We start from the raw sequence: 10324 nt of genomic DNA on the forward strand, positions 1-10324 counted from the left end.
CTTGCTATGTGCATCTGAACTGGCTATGGAATTGACACCTTTCCTTTGCCCCCTTTCTTTCTTGCACTTCATAGACCTCTCCTCTTCTGGTAGAGTCTAATCTCTGAGCTGGCCCAGCTCCTCTGCCCCTTGTCTTCCTACATTTACTTTTTATATAGCTGCTGGGAGTAGAGGAAAAAGTTCATAATATGACTTGAGTGCCTCTCAAGATGGCAGCACCCAGCAACAGTCTTGGGGCTTCTGGATGTCTGTACAAAGGCGGGTTTTACAGCTTAATAGCGTGTCTTAAATACGTTATTGCACATATCTTATGATGAGCTTGTTGTTGATATAAATGGTCTGGCAACAGCATTTAGAGCAGCATATGATCACACAGGAATGGGACAACATTCCTCTCCCACAATTCCAGCAACTGGTCTTCAGTTTCCATACCTTTGCAGTAATGTTAAAAGAAGAGTGGATGCTACAATGTGGTAAATAGGGTTGTCCCGATACTAGTAACGGTATCAGGACCGATTCCGAGTATTTGCGGGAGTACTCGTACTCCCGCAAATACCCCCGATACCGAAATAGAATACTCCCCTATAACACCCCCCCCCCCCGCCGCCACCGTTACGCCGTCACCGACTGGTTAATACGCGCAGGGAACATTACAGCTTTCATTTGAATAGCTGTAATGATTCGCGCCGCGTATAGACACTCCCCCTTGCTCGGGTGAACTGTCCAATCCCGAGCAAGGGGGAGTGTCTATACGCAGCGCGGCGCAAATCATTACAGCTATTCAAATGAAAGCTGTAATCTTCCCCGCGCGTCTTAACCAGTTGGCGGCAGCGGGATGCAGGTAAGGGGGACATGGCGGCATATGGGGGGGGGGGAGACATGGCTGCATGGGGGGAGACATGGCTGCATGGGGGGAGACATGGCTGCATATGGGGGACATGGCTGGATATGGGGGGAGACATGGCTGCATATGGGGGGGGAGACATGGCTGGATATGGGGGGGGACATGGCTGCCTATGGGGGGGAGACATGGCTGCCTATGGGGGGGAGACATGGCTGCCTATGGGGGGGAGACATGGCTGCCTATGGGGGGGAGACATGGCTGCCTATGGGGGGGGGACATGGCTGGATATGAGGGGGGGACATGGCTGCATCTGTGGGGGGACATGGCTGCATTTGGGGACACATTTAAAAAAAAGTATCGGTATTCGGTATCGGCGAGTACTTGAAAAAAAGTATCGGTACTCGTACTCAGTCCTAAAGTGGTATCGGGACAACCCTAGTGGTAAACATGGTCCTGTCCAAACCTTTTTGGATTTGGGGTTGTAGTTTGCTATCTTTTTTTGCTCTGTCCCAACTTTCTTGAGACGTTTTGCTGCCTCAATTTCCAAATTGCCTTATTTTTTTTTCTTCAAATTATTTTCTCATTTTAAACATTTGATATGGTTACAATTTTCTATTATGAATAAAATATGGGTTTATGAGAATTGCAAACCATTGCATTCTGTTTTTTTATGTAGATTTCACACAGCGTCTCTTTTTATTGGTTGAACCAGATGGACTTGTGTCTTTTTTCAATCTGACTTTGTAACTATTTTTGTAATTGGGGGTTGTATTAAGGACCCAGGATATTTCAAAATGCACCATCCTAAATGACATAGGTGTAAACAATAGTACAGAATGTTCCCTGCACTTAGAATGCAGTTCGTGCCTGAAGTTGTAAACAGACCATTTGGGTTCAGTTACTGATATTACTATCTGCTGCTCTGGATAAAATTAGGTCTGCTTATCAGTGGCAAGCAATCAGTTTCTTGTTCCTGGAACGTTTATGTACTGATCTCGCATGTTGGTGTGGCTGAATAGTAGGAGATAAAGTGGACCTAAGCCCAGTCACTAAAATCTCATATGGTGTATAACACGCACTTTTTTACCCGGAAAATAGAGGGTAAACCGTGCCTGCGTGTTAAACGCCGATTATATATATTTTTTTTACCAACAGGGGGGGGGGGGATCGGGCTGTCCGCCCCGGATTCCACCTATTGGGAGGGTGTAAGGCTGCCCACCCTGCCTTTCCTGGGACAGAAAACATCACTGCCAGCCCTTACTCCCTCCTGTGTCACTCTCAATACAATACGTCTAATACCAAGACGCCGCGCTCCACCTCCTCCTCGAGTGTAGCTTTTGATTGGAGGAGGAGAGCGGTCATGTGACCATTAATGAAACAACCGAGGAGAGTCGCATGATGGCGGTCTAATTTCCTCCCTCTAGTCTTTTATATGCAGAGTCGGTAAAATCAAGACCATCCTGTAACCAGATGGAAGGAGTTGGGCCCAATCCCAAAATTTACAACTTGGAATAAAAACTTTGAAACAACTGAGATTTCACAGAATGTAAATATAAGGTAGGGGGAATACAGTATAAGCTACTAATTAGGTGGTATTATACCCCAGTTAGGCTTATTTGAAATTGCCCAGACAGTGGCACCCTATAAGTACCGTATTTATTGGGGTATAGCACGCTCCCCTGTATAGTGCTCACCCCTAAAGTTGCCCCGAAATTCCTGTGGAAAAAAGTGTACTTACAGTTTTGGTGTCTTGCGCGGCGTCCGTCTGCGGCTTCGGGTGTCCTCTTCGTCGGGTCCGGCGTCCTTCTGCGGCGTCCTCCCCGCTCGTTTCCTGCTTTCCCGCACCGAGTTTGAATACTGCGCAGGCATATACCGAGCGCAGTACACGTGTATAGTCGGGCAGGCTCGGCTACTCTCGCGCTCACGTCCTGTACGTTCAGGACGTGAGCGCGAGAGGAGCCGAGACTGCCCGACTATACACGAGTGTACTGCGCTAGGTATATGCCGGCACAGTATTCAAACTCGGCGCGGGTATCGGCGTATATCGCGCACCCACGATTTTGCCCTGATTTTCAGGGCAAAAGAGTGCGCGGTATACGCCGATAAATACGGTATATATGGTGGGATTGTCGGTAGCCTTATCGTTTTTTGGTGAGAAGTAGAAACTTTTATTAACTTTCTTTTCTGCAAACCGCTTTGGTTAACACCGAGTGGTGCTACCCCCGCCCTATTCACTAAACCATGACATGAAACAAATTTCCCTAGTGCAGTGGTCTTTACCAAGCTATCTGAAATTTACATTAATGAACGCAATAATACATCATTGGACACACTTGAGGCCTTCCAGGAAACGTGGCAGCCTTTGAAGATCTTTGTACAAGACCACCCACGGTGTGCCATTCCACACTCTAAATTCAGTCCTGCTATGTAGGCTGCACTATAGACAGTTTGGCGTAATACATTCTATTTATTACAACTAGGGGGTTTATAGCTCTTATTTCATGTCCCCAACCTGGGTTAGACCTTTGGAAACAGTCATGACTATTGTTTTACTATGATTGTTTTGAGTACCTTTTTATATTCAAACTGATTTAGGGATTCCGGTCTGAATAAATTAATAAATACTGATGCGCTCGTATTAACTCATGTGCAATGTGAATCGTACATATACAATCAAGCAAAAAACCTGGTGAAGAAACTCTTAACTGGTCTGCATAGTACTAATTGATTTTTGTTTGGTCAGAAATATATACACTTAGGCCCCTTTCACACTGGGGCAGGATGTGCAGTGGCGGTATAGCGCCGCTATTTTTAGCGGCGCTATACGAGACCATCAGGAAGTTTGGGACTTTAAATGAGGCTGTAGGCATTATGGAGGTAACAATGAAAATACATACTTATTGATCATTAAGAATTGCATAAAACATATCAATGACCGTGACCACATACAGAGAAGACATTGTAATAAATATCATTCCATAAATGTTCACACACATATGTATGTGTGTGTGAGCTATGGGCAACAAATGGTACATAAATATATAACAACTTAGCGCCACGTAGTGGTCTCAATTGATTGGTTCATACATTCGATAAATTCAAATATATATATATATTTTTTTTATTAACAGGGAAAATAAATTCATATATTTACATAAAAACATCTAAGCAGCACTTGCAAGGGGAATATAAATAATATAAAAAAGTAAAACCATAATTCATGAGTAGATGGTATAATGTAAACATGAGTCTGCATCCTAAATGTTCGACGCGTTTCGTGTAAGAGACACTCATCAGGGGCAGATGCTCAGAAGTATCTATAAAGAATAATAGAAAATAATTAGTATGGTAATCACTAATAGTGAAGGGGGAAGGGGCGTTAGGGCCCACCTCAAGTACTTGCATAAAGAGGATACAAAGAGATATGGCAGGTGTAAAGACAAGGCCAAAATGGTAGTCTGTCCCGGGAGCTGAGGTAATGGAGCCGCGTGCTGACTGGTTGCGCACACACGAAACCCCCCCAAAAAACGTACACAAAACTCAGGTTGCTGGGTTTCCTGGTAGGACAGGATGCTGCGCCAGTGGTGACTGCCTAGAGGGGGCTGAAGTAAAAAATATACTTAATCAGTGTATCATAGTATACTGATAATATCCACAGAAAATGGTATGTGTCTGAGAGGATTAAAGAAGTCAAAAAGGTCTGTGTGTGCAGATGGATAATAAGTAGCAGCGCTATACCGTCGGAATTGCGGCGGTATTCGGCCGCTAGCGGTGCGTTAACCCCTGCTAGCAGACAAAAAAGGGTTAATCCCGCCGGCAATGCGCCTCTGCAGAGGCGCATTGCCGGCGGTATTACCGCAGTGTCCCATTGTTTTCAATGGGAAGGAGCGGTATACACACCGCTCCAAAGATGCTGCCTGCAGGAGATTTTTTTTCTCCCGCCAGCGCATCGCCTCAGTGTGAAAGCCCTCTGGCTTTCACATTGAGAATGCTGGGGCCGGTAGTATTTCAGGCGTTTTTATGCGCTATTTTTAGCGCTAAAACGCCTGAAATACGCCTCAGTGTAAAAGGGGCCTTATACTGGGACAGAAGATCAAAATTGTACTCTTGACCTTACTGTGGCACTTTCTTTTTTTTTTTTTTATGGTTACATATGTGTACACACGGACAGATTAAATAAACTTGGAGTTGAAAGAAGTTCTTCAAGTCTCTGATACATAGTGCTTGATGCCAGCTAAATGTCATTCAGTTATGCCGCGTACAGTCGTTTTTTGTGATGAAATAAAGCAACGTTTTTTATCCTGAAACAAAATGACGTTTTTCAAACTTCATTTTAAAAAAACGACGTTGCCTACACACCATTGTTTTTTCAAAATGCTCTAGCAAAGCGCCGTTACGTTCAGCACGTACGACGGCACTCTGTTCCATTCAAGCTCGCGTCATAACTTGCTTCTGTGCATGCGTGGGTTTAAAAATGTTGTTTTAAACGTTGTTTTACCCACCCCAAAAACAACGTTTTGAAAAACGACACATTTTTTTTTTTTGTCGTTTTTCAGAAGACATAAAACAACGTTATACCCACACACGGTCATTTTAAATGACGTTTTAAAAAATGTTGTTTTTTTTTTCATCACTAAAAACGACCGTGTGTACGCGGCGTTAGGGTTTACGTCTAAAACTTTAATGAGCTTAGGGGAAACGACAAAGCGCTTCCAACCCCTGGTCCCAGCAGGCTTTGGTAATGGCTGACTGGCCTAGCTTACTGGTAATTGAGGTTGCACCTTATGTGAAAAAGTTCCAGATTCTGGCATGTAACATCTGTCTTTTCCAAGAACACTGACAGCATGCAGGGAATAGAAGGGAGTCGTCTGTTTTGCAGCAAATAGTCACACTTGTAGCTGTGACAGAGAAATGGCTCTTGCACATCTGTCGCTTCCTTCCTTTGAACATTTTGGAGGCTTCTCTCTGCTCCATGGAGGTTAGTGTGGATTCAGCTCTGGGAGCCATAACTTTTGTTCCTGTAATTGGCTTTTTCACTGTCTATGAAATTGCTAAAGATCATGGCGCTGCCCTTGGGCTGCGAACATTTCCTGACAATTAAAGAGCTCCGCGACCTGCACATTACTCAGGAAGTGAGAGGAATAATGAAGCACCAGTAACATGTCAAAGCATTTACTCTGCTCTCCATAGAGAAGGTTCTTCAAGAACTCTCGCATCGACTTTATGGTGGTTGGAAAGCTTTTGCTTCGCTTCTCACAGCAAGCACAGTGATTGTGTCAGACAGTGCTAAACATTTTAACACATTCCCCACATAGGGCCCCATAGACCTGCACGATTAATCGCGGAGAGAATCGCGATTTCGATTCTCATCCTCCGCAATCTCCCCTCAGAATGACCGACGATTCTCCTACATGTCACCGCCGTCCACATAACCAGTGTGGAAAGCAAATGCCGCCGACATCGAAACCGACGTTGGCAGCCTGCGCCGCTGGATAGATGCCTGAGCTTCTCTCACAACAGTAGTTTGTATCCATGCGCCACCCAGTGGTTGCCGGCGGTACTGCTTCTGATGTATTAAACCTTCTCACAGTTCTGTACAACTGTGTGTATCCATGCGCCACCCAATGGTTGCTGGCAGTACTGCTTCTGATCTATAAAAAAAGAGACCAGTGATAGGTCTATAATGTTAAAGACCATATAACTCCTATGAAAAAATCAGAATCAAAGTTTTATTCTGCTTTATTCATAGGAGTTATATGATCTTTAACATTATAGACATATCACTGGTCTCTTTTTTTATATATTCATATTTTCAGATAAATCACAGGTTTATTTATTATTATTTTTTTTGGGGGGGGGGGGGTTCTGGCATTACATTTTTGAGAATCGTGATCTTTTGTCTAGGCAAAAGAATCGTGATTCTCATTTTGACCAGAATCGTGCAGCCCTAGGGCCCCAGTTATAATGCATATGGTCAGCCTCATGGTATCCATGCCTTTGCTTTAATAATAAAAAAAAAAAGCACATTTATAAAGGACAATAATATCCATTATGCTCTACCTGCTTTGCAAAAGCAAGTGGAGCTTCATTCATATGGATTAAAAGAAAAAAACTATTTTGCATTTTGGAGGGAACCGTGTGTGTGTGTGTGTGTGTGTGTGTGTGTGTGTGTGTGTGTGTGTGTGTGTGTGTGTGTGTGTGTGTGTGTGTGTGTGTGTGTGTGTGTGTGTGTGTGTGTGTGTGTGTGTGTGTGTGACCTGCCTTTCCTCCAATTACAGAGTGCCTTCTCGTAAAAGGAGCAATGTGGCATAAACCGTGTCCTGTCCAACGGATAGTTTTGTCAGATCATGGCCAAAAATATTGGCATCCCTGCATTTCTGTCTTACAATGCACCACTTCGCTCAGAAAATTGTTGCAATTACAAATGTTTAGGCATTCTCATGTTTATTTTGTTTCTATTGTTAGGACACACAAGTGGAGAAATAAGAAGCCAAATCTGACACATTCCACACAAAACTCCAAAAATTGGCACTTTCCATTTAATATTTGGTATATTAACCACTTGGCGGACCCCAAATGCTGGCAGGACATCAATAGACGTCCTCCCCTTTGTGCGCTCCACGTGTGCCCCATGCATGCTGTGACCACCCGAGTCACTGAGACTCGGGTGATCACAGATTCAAAGGAGGGGCCGGTCCCGGCCTCTTACCATGTGATCAGCTGTCAGCCAATGTCGGTAGTGCCCATCACTGCCACTCATCAGTGCCACGCAATTGTTATTCAAAATGCGTCAGCGCTGAAAGCTGAAAATTGGTCTGGGCAGGAAGGGGGTTTAAGTGCCCAGTAAGCAAGTGGTTAATGACTGAAATCAATCGCTTCCTGTAACCATCTGAGTTTCTTGCCTCTCTTTGCCAACTGCTCCCAGGTCTCTCAGATTGGAAGGGTTTCTTTTTCCAACTGCTGTTTTGTGATCTCTCTACAGGTGCTCTATGGGATTTAGATCTGGAATCATCGCTGGCCAGTTCAGTACTCTCCAGCGCTTTGTCTTAAACCATTTATGGGTGCTTTTGCGCTTTGAAAGGTCATAATCCTGCTGTAAGACCCATGATCTCTAACTTTCTGACACTGGGCCCTTCATTGCACCCCATAATTCTTTGGTAGTCGTCAGATTTCATAATGCCATGCACACGGTCAAGACATCCAGTGGACAGGGTTGATGACCACTGCCCTAGACAGTTCTTTGCTGCTCTTTCTCTTCTCCATTCTCTCCCACACTCCAAAGACATGCTGGTAGGTAAATTGGATCTTGTCCAAATTGGCCCAGTATATATATGTATATCTGTGTGTATGACTGTGTGTCCCAAGCGTGTCACGATCCTACGGGGTAAAATTGCCGCACCAGCCAAGCAGACTCTGGCTGGAAAAAGCGCCCAGAGACGATTCAGTTCGCATGAGTTGGCTATACAAGTCATTCATTCATTCATTCAGAGAGACTCAACAAAAAGGTTGAGTCAATTTTTCACCGTGTTAACTGGATACTGGTGTGATTTCTATATTGACAGCACCTGTTAATTAATACAGGTGAGCTTAATTACAAATTACAGGAGCATTACAAACTTGGAATTCAATTATTTCTTACAATTTTGAAAAGGTGCCATTCATTTTGTCCAGTCCATTTTGGAGTTTTGTTTGGAATGTGTCAGATTTGGCTTTTTGTTTCTCCACTTTCTATGTCCTACCAATGCAAGCAAAAGAAATATGAGAATTCCTAAACATTTGTGATTGCAACAATTCTTGGGGCAAAGTGGTGCATTATCTGACAGAAATGCAGGGTCACCAATCTAAAAAATATGTAGAATAGAAATGTCAGCTATTTATCTACATTCATGTTTTGATCCAGTGGCTAAATGTATTGAAGCCATAGGGTCGACATTGATTGTCAGAAAACTAGCAACTTCAGATGGGTCTGAAATGGTAGCTCTTCTCTTGTGAATATATATATATATATATATATATATATATATATATATATATATATATATATATATATATATATATATATATATATATATATATATATATATATATATATATATATATATATATATATTTTTATTTATTTATTTATTTATTTATTTATTTAAAAAAAAAATGTATTACAAAAATAACCCTTTTTTGTGTTTTTTTTAAAACCATTTATAAACCTGTAAATATTGCCTTTTAAGAAGAGTTTAGTGCATTGGAAGAGTTCTCGTTTGTTATACTCTTTTGAACTGAAAAAAAATAGGGGTACACTTTACCATAGGAACCAGTGAGATTGCTTGTTTCAAGATTTCTGACTAGGTTTGGATGATGAAAGCTAAAATATGATTGGTATAGAAAAATGCCCTGTGTGCCTTTGCCATAGTTCATACAGTTTATTTAATGTGTTAAACATATATAAGATTATGATTTAAAGTGAAGGTTCCCCTAAAAATAAACTTTTAAGATTAGATTCATGCTCATTTTGTCTAGGGGAATCGGCTAGTTTTTTTTAAAAACGAAGCAGTACTTACCGTTTTAGAGAGCGATCTTCTCCGCCGCTTCCGGGTATGGTCTTCGGGTCTGGGCGTTCCTTCTTGATAGGCTTCCGACGGTCGCATCTATCGCGTCATGATTTTCCGAAAGTAGCCGAACGTCGGTGCGCAGGTGCCTTATAGAGCCACACCGACCTTCGGCTTTTTTCGGCTACTCGTGACGCGATGGATGCGACCGTCGGAAGCCTGTCAATCAAGAAGGAACGCCCAGACCCGAAGTCCATACCCGAAAGCGGCGGAGAAGATCGCTCTCTAAAACGGTAAGTACTGCTTAGTTTTTTAAAAAAAAATAGCCGATTTCCCTAGACAAAATGAGCATGAATCTAATCTTAAAAGTTTATTTTTAGGGGAACCTCCACTTTAATATATAATTTTACTTAATGAATTGCAACATTCTTGTGTGTTTATTTTTCAACAGGGATGGAGAAAAGCCAAAGAACCCAATGGTGGAGCTGTTCTATGGGCGATTCCTGGCAGCAGGTGTTCATGAAGGTTGGTATTTGATATACTTCATGGGAACATTCCAAAAAACTTTGTGCTCGGAGTAGAAACCCGCATAAGAACCTATAGAATGGCTTCTGAATATGGTCCTTTCATCAGCTGCTAAATATCCATTTGAAACTGAACTGATTGGGAGGTTGTACTTGTATGCTCTGCTTGATGCTTAAATTGATTGTTCAGGAAACTATATAACTCTGTCCACTTACTTAGAGAGTTGATTAATTTTCACTTCTTAGCTCATTCATTTCTACAGTTGGAAATATAGATTGTGTGGAGCCTAATCCCTTATCAGTATTACTCTAATAATGTCTGTAGATGTGGAATGTCCAACAAGTTCATATTGGTCCCATAGTTGGGTGTCCAAAACATTTTGCCATATTTTTCTGCCAAAACAGCCCTGACC

General features: G+C 42.6%; 1 protein-coding gene across 1 annotated transcript in view; it reads left to right on the forward strand.

Moving 5' to 3' along the window:
• Window positions 1-10324, forward strand: part of USP25 (ubiquitin specific peptidase 25) — a 200803-nt gene that overhangs the window by 105773 nt on the left and 84706 nt on the right. Inside the window, exon 9 of the mRNA XM_040338805.1 lies at window positions 9839-9912. Coding sequence (XP_040194739.1) covers window positions 9839-9912 — 74 coding nt within the window. The remainder of the gene's footprint in view (window positions 1-9838; window positions 9913-10324) is intronic.

The sequence above is a fragment of the Rana temporaria genome, chromosome 2 (genome assembly GCF_905171775.1).
Source record: "Rana temporaria chromosome 2, aRanTem1.1, whole genome shotgun sequence".
Classification (NCBI taxonomy): Eukaryota; Metazoa; Chordata; class Amphibia; order Anura; family Ranidae; genus Rana; species Rana temporaria.